Consider the following 16,872-nt stretch of genomic DNA (forward strand, 5'->3'; position numbering starts at 1 on the left):
GTCCTCGCTTACTGACTGCCTTGTTTAATAACAGTTCAAAGTTACAATGGTGTAAAAAAAATAGCTTTGCGACCAATCCTTGCATTTACAACTGTTGCAGCATCCTATGGCCACATGATTGCCATTTGGGCACTTTGTAACCAGCGCGCATTTACAACCATTGCAGTGTCCTGTGGTCAAGTGATTACCAATTGTGACAAGGAGAGTTAACAGAGAAGGCGGAGGTAAAATCATAAGTCATGGTCATGTGATGTGTTGCTTAATGACTGTGATGCTTCACTTAACGACTGAAGGGGAAGTGAGGTTATAAACCGGTCACAATCACATGATGTTTTGCTTAATGGTGCTTAATGACAGAGTTGCCAGTCCCAATTGTGGTCGCTAAGCAAGGACTACTTGTAACTGACTCTAATGATGAATATGTGACTGAGAGAGACACTGCAAAGGTTGTAAATGTGTGCATTGGTCACAAAGTTACTTTTTCATCACCACTGTAATTGCAAACAGTCACTATCCAAGGTAGTTGCTAAATGAGGACTACCTGTAGTTGGTTCAATTTATCTGGAAGACAGTGTGTTGGGGAAGGCACATTTAAAATATTTAGATTGAGCTGTCCTAAAATTATCTGCAGAGATATTTATACTTACAAATGCTCACTGAAAGAATATGAATGAATCCAATTGTTTTCAGAACTTGCCTTGTGTATCCTCTAGCCAACGAAGTCTGTTATGAAACAATAGGCTGCTTTTCTGATAAACCCCCTTGGTCGGGAATACCTGGGAGACATCTGTTTGGCTTACCTGCATCTCCGGAGAGCATGAATATCTCTTTCTCACTTTTCACAAAAGAAACTGGAAATCTGTCACAAGTGAGACTATTATTGTTGTTGTTGTTATTGATGATGCTGCTGTTGCTGATTATGATTCATTTGTAATACATGCATACATCTTTTTTTTTCTTTCTTTCTATATCATCAAGAAACAGAGAAGGGTTTATTTTTCAGGCCCTGGCTAATTAGATACATAAAAATGCATATTGAATAAAGTATTTAACATTGTTAGTGGTAGATAAATGCAATTATAGATCTTATTATTTGGCCAGTAATTGTCTGAATTAGTATTAATCAATGCACCCAGTTACCTAAAATACAAAAATTGGCTAAGAATATTTTCAGTTCAGAATCAGAAACACAGTCAGTTTCCCAATAGATTGGCTGCAAGGTTTGACCCCTTATGATCTGATGGCTAAGGCAAAGCAGTGTTTTTCATCCTTTTCTTGCATCTGGATAACAGCAATGGAGTGACAGGCTTGTTCCATATGTCAGTCAGAGAGACTGTGAAGCTAATTGATAAATTGTCAATTGGAAGAGGTCAGAAACATCTGTTTGTAATGGAGTCTACAGCTCAAGATACAGTAGATGTAACCAAAAGAAAATATATGTTGCTTCAGATTTTAAGAGGCTTTTGGCAGCTGCCTAGTGTTGGGAAAGAATGGGGCAAGACATCTGAGCCCACTGATATCCATTTATTTGTTTATTTATAATAGAGATTAGTTAAATTAGGCTTTATGAGAATATTAGGACCCAAGAAAATGTGGCACATTTTTTGCTTTGAAAATCTTACAAATTTGAAAGAATTTGTTATATCATTATCTTTAAATTCCATGCAGAAAATATTATTCAATAAAACATCAACTCTCCAAAATTCTCACTTCTCCCCATTGAGGAAAACTCGCTTTGTTATCCATGGATTTACAAGCACCGGAAAATATGGCTGGGTTGTGGAGCTGTGTTTGGTATGACATTTCCTTATTCTGTGGAAGATACTAGAAAATGAGGGGGAAACTTTAATATGCCCCTTTTGCCTAATAAATGTATGGTTTAAGTCATAGGTTGGCAACATAGAGTCCACGGGCATCAAGGGACTTGCTGATATTCCAAACAGGTCCTTTGCCCTCCAGTGTTTTTATTTGTTGTTTTAAAATAATCATATATATTTATAATACCACCCTTGAATCAGTTGTTGGGTTTTGTTTTTTATCTTCTCTGTAGCGCAGATGGAGTGTTTTTATTTTAATGAGTCATAAGATATCTGTAGCTATATCTTACAGATCAGTTGCTCCCTACTCATAAAGCACCATGATATTTATTATATGTGCTAATGTGCAGGAAATTGGTAGGTTAGCCAGATCTGCGTGGCTTGGGGCTGAATGACACATCCCTATGGAATTTAAGAACTCAAAAAAAGAACAATTTTTTAAAGCATCCATTCTACTGGTATTAATCATCCAAATGTAATTTTTTAAATACATCACTTTGATACTACAGCTTCTGGTAAATGTGGAAGACATTAACTGTTTTGCTGTTGACTGGGAAGATGGAGCTAAATGCACTTACTTCATTGCTGGCAGCAATATCCGTGTTCTTGGAGCAGTGTTAGCTTATTTTATCAATACCATGATGGTAAGATTTTAAGTTAAATACATTATGAAACATCAAAGACCTTGATACTACCTACAGAAATGACACATTATTAATCCATTTACCAGTATATCTGTATCTATTGTACAAAGTAAATTTTATATTATAGATTTAAAAAATAAGAATATTTAGATCAAGCTGTAAACCTTTGTACACATGCACCTTTTCAGATTCTCATATGAAGTTGGTATGATCAAATTAGAATAAAATGGATGTTAATTTTTTAAATGTCGCTCTACAGTTTTACTTAGTGCAATTTTCTGCATTAATACTTCTCTTTTTTCTAAAAATTTGCTAGGCAACATTTAAGCACTAACATTTCTCAAGAATGTTTATATAAAATAATAAAGCAATACATAGTAGCAATAACATCAACACTCCAAGCCAAAATCCCAGTTCCAGGTGAAATCTGGAGCAAAACAATCATACACTTCCTTTAGAGGAATGTGTGACTTATTAAATTGGTTTGAGGGCTTTTTAAATTTTTTTTGATGATGACGCCTGTTGCATCTTAAGGAACTCTGTAAATGGGCCACTATAGGAAAGGCCAACCTAGCAATTCTCAAATGAGACAAGTGGGAAGGGCCTTTGCCCTTGATCTTTAAGTAAATCAAGTTGATTCTTGAAATTCTTATGAATTGCTACCAAGTTCCATTTGCAGCAATAATAACAATAACAATAATAATATTGATAAGTGGATAAAAATGCCAAATCCAGTCTAAACATCTGGCTGACCATGTAACCAGCTACAAAAATGTTATTGTTCCCATAATGTAGTGTAGAGATAATCAGGTATGCAATAAAAATTAAGCAATAATTAATAAACAAATTTTGAGATTCTATAAAATCAGGTTAATAGCTATTAAAAGTATTTGTTGCTGGAACATCTTCATGTAATGACAGTATGAAGGAATTATTTGTCATGCTCATCTGTGGCATTTCCATGTCTTTTGAAGCCTTATGGATTGAATATAATAGAAATAGTATTACTTCTTGAGAAACATTATTTCACACAATATAAAAAAGACTTAGTATTATTCTGAAATATTAACTTCCAGCCAGTAATCAAACACTTGAGCGCTGATTTACTTTCATATAAACAGTATATTACAAAGCCCCACTGAAAATATTCTAGATCTTATAAAGTATTTAATTCGGGAGTACTATACTGAGATTTCATATAAATTTAATAGTTGAAAATATTTGGTCAGAATATTCTGTTTAAACCATGGGTTCAAAGTCTGTGTAACAGGTAGCTGATGTATATTTTAAAGCTGAGAAGCTGCAGAGAACTGTGGTCAATGTAATCAACCTCATTGTGAGTCCTAAAAGTAGGTCAGTTTTATTATAACACATGCAAAATTCTGCTCCGGGTGCAAAATGTAAGAATGCTGTTTTACTTACTAATCATTTCCCCCTTTCTTGAATTACTAGAAAACCTATCAGTATTGTCTTTCCAACATCCACCTCATTGGCCATAGTCTTGGTGCTCATACTGCTGGAGAGGCAGGAAGACGACTTCAAGATGTTGGCAAAAACTCTCCAGGCGTTGGAAGAATAAGTGGTATGCTATCCAATGTTATCACACATTGCAATCTTGATTGAAAGAGAGGAAGGCTTGAAGTGGAACTCAATCAATCTGGGGAACTAAACCAGGTTAAAGGTAAAATAAGTTGTTCCTGATGAGCCTTAGTCTTCCTGTGACATGCATTAAGCATCCTGCTTAAGAAATGCTAATGTTTTCATAATCACATAATCCATTACTTTTATATACATATATAAGACAGCATTAATTGCAGCCAACATGTCCAACTTAAAAAGGCAGCATGCCATATTTATCTCCTTTTTTCTCTCCTAGTTTTAGGCAGGTTGGAGATTGTCCTCTTTCTACCCATTCCCATCCATCCAGTAAGCTCAGGAAAGAAGCCAGCAAGAGAGGCTAATAGCATCTCATTCTAATTTTCATTGAACAAATCAATTGGAAGAACAAGAAATTGGTGTAACATCTTGCTGTGCTGACACAAAAATGTGGACATTTCTAGCCATGCAGGAATATTGAGTTGGCCCTGGGCAACATACACATATCCTGTTATGCTGCACACCATTCCCTCTCCCTCTCCCTCTCCCTCTCCCTCTCTCTCCTTGCCTTTCTCTTATTTTGTCTGTTGTGTCAACACTACACAATCTGTACTGGCACTGTTTAATTTTGTTTGTTTGTTTGTTTTAATTTGGGAATGTTACAGAGCAAGTTGCAATTGCATCTGGCATTTTTCTTTTTTCTTTTTTTCCCCCCTAGATGGCTTCTAGAAAATTAAACAATGCTGAATATAGATGGTGCAAAATTTGGGTACCCTCCATGCTGAAGGGTGATAAACTGCAGTCAACTTGATCTACCAATATCACTGCAGCTATGATTTCAAAGTTCAGTAATATAATTCTCTGTACTTCTATCTGATTACTTTAACTGCATCAAGCACTGCTTACATTTGGAAATCATCATAGTTTTATCATAATCACATATAAAATATCAGCACATTTTGGTGATTTCACATCTTTTTAAATGGAATATTTAATGGAATTTGTCAAAATGCATTGCGTTTTATATACTTTTGTAGATTCATTATTACCAAGCTATTTGTAAGACCATCACATAGACCTGTATTTTAAGTCCAAAAGGCCAAAAAAACAAAAACAAAAAACCCCCCAATTCCTTGTGGGATTGTTTTCTCTCTCTATAGGTTTGGACCCAGCAGGATTTGGTTTTGAAGGATTCCCTGAGATGGTACGTCTGGATCCTTCTGATGCTAGATTTGTGGATGTGATACATACCAATGCTGCCCGATTTCCTTTAGGTAAATGGATAGACACAACTGAATTTTGTGACAGAAGCAATAACAGCGATCAATCATGTAACATATTCTGAATTTATTACAGGATATGGTATGCTTAGTGCCACTGGTGATATAGACTTTTATCCCAATGGTGGAAAGAATATGGTTGGATGTATTGATAAAGCTACACCAGAGACAGAACATGACAAGGAAGGCCTTCCTAGAGGTAACTCTGTCCTTATCTTCAGCATTTACATTCACACAATCTACTTGTCATAAAACTCTAATCCAGACATAAAACTCTAATCCTGTTAGGACTGGGTGGATGTATTGCTCTGTCCCCAGGATTGGGTGACAGGTTCTTTTGAATTTAGAAGCAACGAGCACACCAGTATGAATAATTAAAGACCTTATGCCCCTTCTGCTAATAAGGGAACTCCAAACAGATAACAGAGAGTAGACCCCTTTCAAAGCCACCGAATATGCAGCACCTTCCCAGTGAGGTCTCCATCTCATGGGGGTTTCTGACCAGCTAATATGGACTCCAAACCATAATTAATCACACCTATTTTCAATGGCTTTATCTCACTTGGTTCTGTCAAGAACAAGGAGGAAAAGTTTACCTTATCTTGTTCTTGGAATGCTTTGCCTACTCCTGCCAATGACGAGACCATTCCAAGGTTAAGGAGTATTTTTTATATTAGGTGGCTTATAACAAAGATGAGAAAGATCATCCCCCTCTACATGGTATTCCTTACCAAGGACAGAACAAAGCAGATTAAATAAATGCTTAATTCTGTAATACATACTCAACCATTAAATGAGAGTATAACATTCTATGCACCCTGCACCTAAGGGAAAGAAGTACACACTGCTATCCAATCACTCCTTGTCAGTCTTCCAATAAAACCACCATCACTACTGGATATTCACACTTTAAAGTCTGGGCATCACTGCCAATTAGCTATAGTATTTATTTGAGGAAGAATGAAAACAAAGCAATTGACACAAATCCACAGCAAACTGGGATGAATATAATTTGAATCAATAATCTTCTAAAAATGAATAATCTTTTTGTGCACTCAGCCTGCACTCTTTAAAATATTTTTGACTGCCAAGGGACTCAGGAGATGAGCTATGAATCATCCAAGGAGTCAATGGTAGAAATGTTGACTATTCTGGGGGAGAGGGAATTATGTTTTATAGAAGCTTGAAGCCTATCACACCAATCTTATTTTATTTTCCATTGAAAATCAAACTGCTGTTACTCAGCAATTTGATAGCATCTTGGTGTGGCAATCTTGAGAGGCTCTGGGGGCCCAACAAAGGGGGAGAGAGAGCCCCATGATGCAGCCTATAATTTCCACCAAACAAATTGTCTCTAGCTTCTACCCAGTTCCCAACCAGTAGCTACCATAATATCCATTATGTTTCCTTCTCCCACTAATGTGTTCATGCTCACAATAATGTACTTATTTGATTTATATTCCACCTTCTCTCCATGAACTCAAGGTGCTGTACACATCAGGCCCTTTGCTACTTTTATCCTCACAACAATAACCCTAACTACTTGAACAATTAGTAAAGTTCAAGTAGGCTAGGCTGAAAGACAGTAAACGAGAAGGAGCTTGATGTTTTAATAAAAACAAAGTCATTCGCAGGAGACAAAGCAGAACAAACTTACATTGTGCTTAAAGTTTTGCGTATGTTTTCATCCTGAATAGAATCAGGCTTCTATTATGTTACATGCAAATATGGAGTTATTAAGCTTTCTTTTGGCAGAGGTTCATTCTGTTGGAAACTGCCATCACTCACGAAGTCATGAGTACTACAGATACAGCATTCTCTACCCCAGTGGGTTCCTTGCCTATCCCTGTGAATCATACAAATCTTTTCAAGCGGTAAGCAAGCTATTCTATCCTGGTTCAATCCAATCAGCTTCTTTAAATAGGTACATTCAAAGTATAAGCATGGCAATATATGGGGAACATTTGTTCTCCTGCCACCAAACAAAATGTATTAGATCATTAGTAAAGTTCAATATGGCTAAAGAACAAATCCACGTTTTTAAGGAAAAACAGATCAGTAAACTCTGAGCTTTTGTTTTCAGTAGCAGGCCCCATATATGCAAGATACTACAAAGTGTATCTTTGTACAATACATTTTTATCACCGTCAAATAACCACCAGTTCCAGGTCTGAGTAAGAGACTCCTCACTGAGTTACTCTCCTCCTCCATAGCACTATCTCCTTGCAACTGCTGTTTCTTCTACTCACTTCCAGAGAGCTGCACTAAGTAAAGTGTGCTTGCTGCAAAAGTAAAAGGATTAGCAACAGGCCAAGGAGAATCTGGTGGACAGCAGTGGATATCCTGTCAAAAGGTGGGTGTTGGCAGGTGCCACCACCACCTTCACATATCCTGGATCTAGTATAAAACAAACCAGCTTTCTAGCACCTCACATTTTAGAAATTAAACCTTCATCTTAATCTTTCACTGTTGGTTGGGTGGTTAGTGGGTAGCAGGGTGGGGGGACGGGGGCATTAATAATAGCTGATAAAGCCAAAACAAACAAGACAGCCAACAGAACTGAAATAATCACATCTGTTATTTGAAGTTTGAAGCACTAAGACAGGATAGCAGTGGATACTTGAATGTACAATAAAGGTAGTCCTCAACTTATGATCACAATAGGGTCTGGAAAATGTGTTGTTAAGCAGTGCAGTCATTAAGAAAGGTGACACATGACCACACCCAATTTTATGACATTTTTTGCTGCAATTGTTAAGCAAATCATGCAGTCATTAAATGAATCACACAGTTCCCCATTGATTTTGCTTGTCTGAAGCTGGCTGAGAAGGTCAAAAATGGTGATCACGTGACCCTAGGATGTTGCAACCATTGTAAATACATTCCAGTTGCGAAGCGCCCGAATTTTGATCATGTAACCGTGAGGGACACTGCGATGGTCATAAGCACGAGGATCGGTCATAAGTCACTTTTTTCAGCACCATCATAACTTTGAACGGTTGCTAAACAAATGGTCATAAGTTGAGGACTACCTGTAAAGTTTGCAGTGGAAACAGTGAAAAGCCTTTGGAACCAATCCAATTTTTTATCCTAGGGAAATTGCTTTCCATGTTCCAGGCAAGGTTGCCCAGTAATGGGTCACTATGCTGATCAATCCCGTGATAAACTGAAGAAAAGCAATCAAACCTACTATCTAAACACAGGACCTCAGGAGCCCTTCACCAGTGAGTGCATAAATTGAAGTATGTGTGGTATACTCATGTATGAGTGAATCTGCAAATTTAGGACTGGCTTTGGCTGTCAGTACAATAGCCATGCTTCTGAAATTTAAAGCTGCGTATGGAGCTATGACTTTCCAGTTATTTTCTATGTGTAGCCAGGGAATGGAATGATCATGCACGCTCATGCTGACAGGATAGCGAGCAATGGGACATGTTTTCTTACCTGGATGTCTTCATGGAAATCTCACTTCTGTATTTGGTGTTGTAAGGAATATATGACTAAATTCACGGCCAATCTCTTTTGACCAATCTGGAAATTTTAACTACAGTAAATGATTAAAGATCACACTGCAGCAATCGCTTATCCTGCCTGGTCATATATACAAAGATAGCATATATATATATATATTGTAGGCTGCAGTTCTAAGACCGTAAACTTGGAAAGGCAAACTGCCAAGATTTATCTTCCAAGAAAAATGTTGATCCTATTAGCACTTCAAGAACAAGCAATTAATCTTTTTATGTACAGGGATGAGTATATCTTGTTTATGGAAAAGCGTACAGAAAGAAAACAAACGAAAATAGTTAATATCTTGCCTGTATGAGGTCCTTAATAGCTTGTCTGTGAAGGATTCACTTTTACCTTTTTCAAAAGAAACAGCTTCCCTTAGGAACACTCTTCTTGGTGGCCTTTGTGGAAACGTCATCTGATGCCAACATTGCATCTTTTCAATATTGGAGAACACCTCATTATTTCCCAAGGCAGATGTGATTTGAGTTCAGGGGAAAAGAATATTTAGGTTTTATAATGTTTTTAATGGTGCCAATATCCGATTTTTGTTTAAATTTTGCAGAAATCCGCTTTTGAATGAAGGCACGATGTTTATTTTTTAAAAAGAATAAACATTATATATTTGAATATTACATATTTACATTCTTGTTTTCATATCCCAACCCATTTTATAGTTGGGGCTGAGGGATGGTTTTAAATTGAGTTTGTGTGCTTAGGGTTACCATCAGTCTGTTAACAGGACAAAAGTAGGGAACATCTTCTATAACTATATTCCCTCTAAGGTAATTTGTTAGATGGCACGTGCTGGTGGTGGGCTGAAGAAATTAAAGCCCTGTAAATATTAATATTTATTGCAATGCCTTAAGGTTCTTTAAAATTTCAAGCTTTTAAATGAACATTTTTTCCTATTTCTTATTTTAATTTCATTAACAAAAAGATGAATTTCCTTGCCTAATTGTAATTCATCTAACTGCTGCATTTATAACATATGTACTCTATTACCTAGGTTGGCGTTATAATATATCTGTCAAACTAAATGGAATCAAACGTGCAAAAGGAGAAATAAATATAGTTTTCCACAGTAAAGATGGAGGTATAAAGGAATATCAGATTGTGAGGTACATTTCATGCTTTCTTGAAGTGGCAGATTTTCAGTTTTGCTCATTTTAGGAATAAATTTATTTATTTATTTATTTATTTATTTATTTATTTATTTGTCATATTTATATAGCCACCCATCTCACACAAGGTGACTCTGGGCAGCGTACAACAATTAAAAAATAAATACATAAAAACAATTACACATAAAAAACTGTAAAGAAAAACCCACACAAAATAGGAGGGGATAAAAATTAATAAGGGAGCCACCGTAAAATCTCCCCAGTCCCCTGGGAGCCCCAGGGAATTATATCAATTATATCAATAATCCAATTAATAGTTTTATATATCATGTATAAGACGCTTTCAAAGACTTCTACACATTCTAACTCCTAATCCAGAGGTTAGGTCTGTTTTCTAAAAGAACATAGTTAAAAGGTGATAACATACAGCATATATGATGTAAAAAATGAAAAAGGTGGAAAATGAAGAGGTTAGGCAATGCTGCCCTTTTTTCAAGAATGAAATGATGTAGTTTGTAATTTCTGCTTTAATACTCCACAAAAGGGGCTACAGAATCAGCTTTCAGGTTGGAGAGAATGGAATGGAACAGCTTTCATGGTGAACTGTGCTGTCTTGTAAGTAGAAAAACACTTGTTTTAGTCCAAGGAGCACTTAATTGTGTATCAGAATTAATAGGCTGCTCCTGTACCTCTTTCATATATAATTTTTTAAAAATTACATTATACACATAAAACTAATACAAACTACAAAACATAAAAATATTTAAAAATCAGAAAAAGAAGAAAAAAGAAAAGAAACAAAAGGTCACCTCCCCCTTCTCCCCAGCAAGTATAGATAATTTTAACAACTTATCACCATCTCTTAAAATACAACCAACCATTTCTTCATCCCATATCCCATCCCACTCTCTATAAACAGACTTTTAAAGCTCCATCACCTAATCAGCAAAAGTCTATTAAGGATTATCAGAAATAACAACGTATCTATTACGAACTAAATCTAATAAACCCACTTAAAATCCTTCCTTTTACATTTATATCTCATTTTCTATCTTTAAAGAAAACCCCCAAACCTCATCTTTCAAACCTAGTCAGTAAAAATCCAATAAAAATTACCAGAAATAACAGCATTACTTTAACACTATTTTAGTCTTAATAAAATAAACTTAAACTGCAACAAATGAACTCTCTTTCCCATATCTCATCTCTTATAGATAAACAAAACCATTAAAACATCATCTTTGGGTCCTAGTCAGCAAAAATCCATTAAAAATTATCAGAGATAACAACCTGTCTATTTTAACCTTAATCATATAAACCAGTTTTGTATTCTTTCCCCTTTCTAGCAACAATCTTTAGTCATTTCAGGTAATATCCTAACATCTGCTTTCTTTTCATGTTCTCTTTGTCTCTTCTCACAAAATCACACAAGTCCCTTTTGTAAATTCAGTATAAAAAGATTATCCACATCGCTTTTCTGGTTTAGTATTGTATGTCTTTTTCAGCCTGTTTTGTTTGTGTATCGAGTATTTCACCTTTTTGTATATCCAATATTTCAACTTTTTCATCTCCTTATTATAGCCTGTCATTTTTAAATCCACACTTAAATCAATTTCAGTTTTCTCTGATGAAACTTGTTCTGTGACAAAATCTAGCTTATCTATAATAGCAGATAACTTTAAAATTAATTTCTGAACCCAATATTCGTAAATCTCTCTCAATAAATCCATTGATGCATTTATTTCCTTCTGGTGCCTCTAGTGTTCATCCTTCAATGTTATCTTATCAGGTTTTTTCCCCCAAAATGTATAAATATAGACAGTTTCCCACAGGAAAGATTCTTACAGTTAATTTCAAAGTCTTAATTCAAGTCCATCTGAACCCTTAATACATTTAAAACTTTCTAAAATTGGCACTGTAGTCACCCTTTTGCTGTATATTCCAAAATATGTTTTGCAAATCCTTAAACTCATAGTTAAAACTTGTTTCTTAAAGGATTGAAGAAAACTTATCCAGTGAATATAATAAAACTTGCCATTACAAAGGTTTAAAAAGATTTGTAAAAGTTTAAAAATAAGGTTTAAAAAGCAGTAAAAAAAAATTAAATCCAAAGTGATTAAGAGATGAGGCTCAGTTGAACCTTGAGCCCATATAGGCTACATTGACAGCTATGAGTTTGATGGAAATCCGCAACTCCCAGCTGTTCATAAGCTGGCTGCAAAAACCTAGGTTCCTACCATCTGATCATGAAAAACAGTTGTCCAGAGTATGTGTGGGCAATCTCAAGATCTCTCCTTTCTCCGGAGAGATTTTGGCTGTCTAGATCCAGCATCCTGCCACTGTTTTCAGCCACAATGTCATCCCTCTTTGCCAGGGACATCAATTCACCATATCCTCACCAGAAGTATTGGTCCTGTAGCTCTTTGATTTGTATTTAGTTTTAGGGAATTCCAAGTATCACATGATTACCCAATTGTCATTGTACATCCAGTAATTCTGTAGAGACTAGACTTGCATCTGCCTGTCCTTTCTTCAGCTGGTTTTCTCACCATGGAAAACCTATTAAATAAGTAAGGTTATAGTAGCTGGAGAATATCTCTGAACAATAGCAGTGAGAACTGTCTGTTTGGAAGCATCTTCAGTTCAAAAGATTCATTGAATTACTTCTATTAGGTATTTTGAGCATGGGTTACACCTAGTAATTGGGAACAAGGTGAAATATCACAAAATAACGAGTAAGCTTTCAAATTCTTTAATAAGTGAAGGAAAAAGGAAAAAAGAAAAATGGTACAAAAATATATAGCTATCATGGTTCCATAACATGCTTTTATTAAAATGATAACATGGTCTATACTGCTCTAAAAATGTAATGAACAATAGAGTATTACAACTACTTCATCAGTTGTGTAATGTGACTAGAAAGTTTAGCAGTCATCTGTATAGTGGAGAAGGAAAAGTTTTACATTGCGGAATAACAACATAATAAAATATTAAGAAAAACTGTTTTAGATCAAATCAGAGTTGCCCCAAGTAAGCAAATGAATATGTTAGTATAATAGTAAAAAACATCAAAATAAACATCAAAAACTAATTTTCTGCAAATGTTTGCAGTGAAGAATTACAGGTTTTATACACAAGTTCCCAGAAGATTTTACAATCCCTGTATGTCCTTTGTTTGTTTGTTTGTTTTCTGCCTTGAGTCAGTGCTGATTCCTGTTGTGCTGATTTTCAGAAGTGGTTTGCCATTGCCTTCTTCTTCCTATGGCTGAGAGAGAGTGCCTGCCCCAGAGTCACCCAGCTAGCTTTGTGCTTAAGGTGGGACTAGAACTGAGACTCCCAGTTTCTAGCCTGGTACCTTAACCACCACATAAAAGTTTTAAAGAGAACATAAAAAATAACACAAACTAATCCAGTATAAAGAAAATAAAGAAAGAGAGAAAGAAAGAAAAAAGAAAAAAAACAGTGCAGAAAGAAAGAGTAAAAAGAAATAGACAGAAGCCTCCAATTTCCTTTGAAGCAAATATAAATATGATTACTCTTTAAGGTAAACAGCAAACATTCCTACACCAGGCTAGTCCCTTTAACTGGCTTAGTGAAAAATTATGCCAGAACTCTTTCATCAAAAGTAAAAATGATAAAAATAAAAATAGAAAAATAAGACTGTCCCCTTATCCATTTTAAAACTTTCTTGCATCTTCTCTTAATTAGGTTTTTTGCAAAGAATTCTTGAATCTTTAAATCAAAGCCTCTCTTTCTTGTTTTCTTTATAATCTCGAAAGAAGGTTTAACTCACCACAAGGAGTCTTATCTTTGCTTCAAAGGAAATCCCTCTTCATCTGTAAATTAATTACTTCCTGAAGTGGTTAAGAAGCAGGCTTTAAAGTCGTATTGGCTCCACCACAGTTAGGAGCATATATGGAATTCCAGGGCTCCCAGCAACTTAACTCCTGTTTCTTTTCCATTTCTGCAGTTTCTGTAGTTAACTCAGAAAGAACCACTGTCTGGAGCACACATGGTTTATCTCACAACCTCCCTTTGATCCAGGGAGATTACACGAGCCAGAATCTGCCTCCCAGATGGCATTTTCAGCTGCAGTGGCTCTCCGTGCCTCAGAGAGTGTCAGCCAACCATTCCCCCCTGGAAGCACTATTCACACTGCTATTGTAGATTTAGTAGATTATTTTTAATAACCTCTCTTGTTCATCCAACTTGACATAGGATTGAGATGAATTGTGAATGAGCAACATTATTTTCACAGAACAGTTGACTGTGAAGTTGGCAAACCCAAATCTTCAAACGTTGTACTGATGCTCTGTAATTTCTTCATTCACATATTTACAGGGGCAACCTTAAACAAGAACAAATCTATTCAAAGCTCACAGATGTAGAAATTAATCCAGAAAGTGTTTCAAGAATTGAGTTTGTTTGGCACAAGCAATTCTTCACTTTCTTTTGGGCTAAACTAGGAGCTGAAAAACTAAATCTTATCCGTGGGCAGGATGGGAAAAAGTAAGTATAACAATTCTTATCCTTAATTTTCATGGTTTATATCAAGTTCTGTTTGATACTGCAGGAAGTAATCCTTTTTATCTGAGCAAGGATAGGACGTGAGCAAGGATGGATTTGAACATACTGAAGTCCACTGATTGTGGCAGGAGGGAGCTATTGATCTGTTGTTCTGAACTGAGAGAGTGAATACAAAAGCATGTACTACATGCCCCCTTGCAGTGAGACTTCTTTTCAATTTGTTTGGCTGGTTTTGTTCAAGGGTGGGTTATGACAATTATAAACACATCAGTCAATAAATGAATAAGCAATAAAAATTAGAAGCAGCAACACTGAAACAAAACAAAATGAGAACAACCTCTATGTCAGTGTTTCTCAACCTTGGCAACTTGAAGATGTGTGGACTTCAACTCCCAGAATTCCCCAGCCAGCAATTCTGGGAGTTGAAGTCCACACATCTTCAAGTTGCCAAGGTTGAGAAACACTGCTCTATGTTGTAGTGGCTTCCAGTTGCTTAGAAGGCACTTCCAATATTTCCCCCTTTGTCACCTCCCAAAACATTTCTAGAGCTTTGACTATGGGAAGATGGCTCAGAAAGTCCAGAATGAAGGTTCAGAAAGCCAAGTGTTCTTCTGATCAAGTATCCTAGAGCTTCTGTCATAAAAACATTCTGAACAGTTTATAACACCTTCACTCTCACCTTATAGACCTTTATTCCTTTTACCAGTCAAAAATCTAAACCTTTAAACCTTTTATACAGTCAAAACATGTCTTGAGAGAAGCTAACTAGCAAATGTAGGATTTACTAACATAAGGGTTTTCCTTCTCCCCTTCATCCAGGACTTCCCTTTGTGGCCATGGAACAGTAAAATCTGGTGTTCCTCAAACGCTTACACCTTGTTGAACATAAAAGGAGGCAGAGTCATAAACTGTAAGAGCAATGAGGAACAGCTTCTTCATGTGGCCATTGAAAGAACAAGATGGTTTGAACTATGACTCATTAGAACAAATCTGTCATTTTTTTTCATTCATTTCATTTGTTTCAGCTCTGTACACAATCATTGTAATTGTTTTAGGTATGATAAAGCAGTGTTAAATATTTTCAGTATCAATTTTTGTCTCAAAAGAAATAAAAGTAAGCAAAAAGTGTATGAGTGTGTGTTTGTGTGAAAGAAAGAGATTGATTTGCTGGTGCAATGTTCTCTGTCAAAAGCAAACTATAAATGGAAAAAAAAGGGTGAACACTATTTTGGGGGGTATAACCTTAAAAGAACAACAACACCAGAGTATGTTGATGTGAGGGCAATCTGGCTGTAACATCTGTCACCCCATTGACCCCCTTTCTCACTGCTCCATGTACGTCCTTCCTGAAGCTGCACACTCACTGGAAGAGGACGACCATCCAAGATAGGTGTGTCCCAATCTTCAGCCATACATTTATTTACAAAGGCCTGATTCAACAAGTTAATAAGGAGTAGTGGGGGGGGGGAGATTAGTTCTTCTACTGTTCTAATTCATCTGGTAAACTGGCTCAGATTACCTACTCAATCTTTCTATTATGGTGTAGTGCCAATGTGGAAGACCTTTGTTATTTCGAGGAGTTTAGGTGACATAGTTTGATTTATCCTACACATGTTAAGAAAGCTCACTTTGAATCATAATAATGTTTAGCTGGTTTGTTTTTCACTTTTACTTAGAAGCGGGGGTGGGGTGGGTGGGAGGAAAACCCTCAGGATTGTTTAGGTTAAGCACTAGCTTATCTACCCAGTTCCCAGGCTCTGGAATCCTTAGATGGGCAGGTATAACTTCTGGTCAAGGTCACTCTCACAGCCCCTGACTCCAAAATAGAGTCATGGGATTGCAGTGCCAGATGTTGATAAAAAGCCCTGACGTTGCCCCTGGAGTTTGGAGTGTGGACACAGGCCCTGGGACTAGGCGCTGTGTTATCTAAGCCATCTTGGGGTGTCTCCGCTGTCACCTTATGGTAGCTCCCAACAGTAGGGGAAGAGTTGTATCATCTTGCTTGGTATGTTATGCTTTTGTACTATGCTGTTGTATTCCTGTTTAAATCCGTTTGCTAGGGTTAACAATAAAGCTTAAAATCTCCTCACCTGCTAATGTGTACATTGTCTCTGGATCTAAAAGAACTAAAGAACCAGTTGCCCGGGCACCTGATCACTGCCTTGACAAATGGCAAAACATATGGTAAGTTTCACTTGAGTTCTATTTGTAATAGATATCTGAGTTTTGCCCATAGAGCTGAGGTCCCCATAGAGCTTCCCAGGCTTCCAATTACAAACCTCTTTGACTTAATTTGCTCCTAGACTTAATCCATTTCTATATTCTAATTGTCAGTGTTGTGATGAATATGTGCTGCATGACCATATTTCTAAGA

The 16,872-nt window shown here is 36.3% G+C and overlaps 1 protein-coding gene across 1 annotated transcript; it reads left to right on the forward strand.

Moving 5' to 3' along the window:
• The first annotated feature begins 746 nt into the window (after positions 1-746).
• Positions 747-15,563, forward strand: LOC103055535 (pancreatic lipase-related protein 2-like). The gene is made up of 11 exons (XM_007433430.4): positions 747-868; positions 1,669-1,794; positions 2,327-2,461; positions 3,914-4,043; positions 5,218-5,331; positions 5,414-5,536; positions 7,093-7,211; positions 8,432-8,561; positions 9,857-9,968; positions 14,313-14,480; positions 15,318-15,563. Exons 1-11 carry the CDS (start codon positions 818-820, stop codon positions 15,379-15,381), a joined length of 1,272 nt encoding a protein of 423 aa, XP_007433492.2. The 5' UTR covers positions 747-817; the 3' UTR covers positions 15,382-15,563.
• Positions 15,564-16,872: the final 1,309 nt, after the last annotated feature.

This window comes from Python bivittatus, unplaced genomic scaffold (assembly GCF_059951505.1).
Source record: "Python bivittatus isolate LINGU-HERP-01145 unplaced genomic scaffold, Pbiv_v1 ctg000980_np1212, whole genome shotgun sequence".
In the NCBI taxonomy this organism is placed as follows: Eukaryota; Metazoa; Chordata; class Lepidosauria; order Squamata; family Pythonidae; genus Python; species Python bivittatus.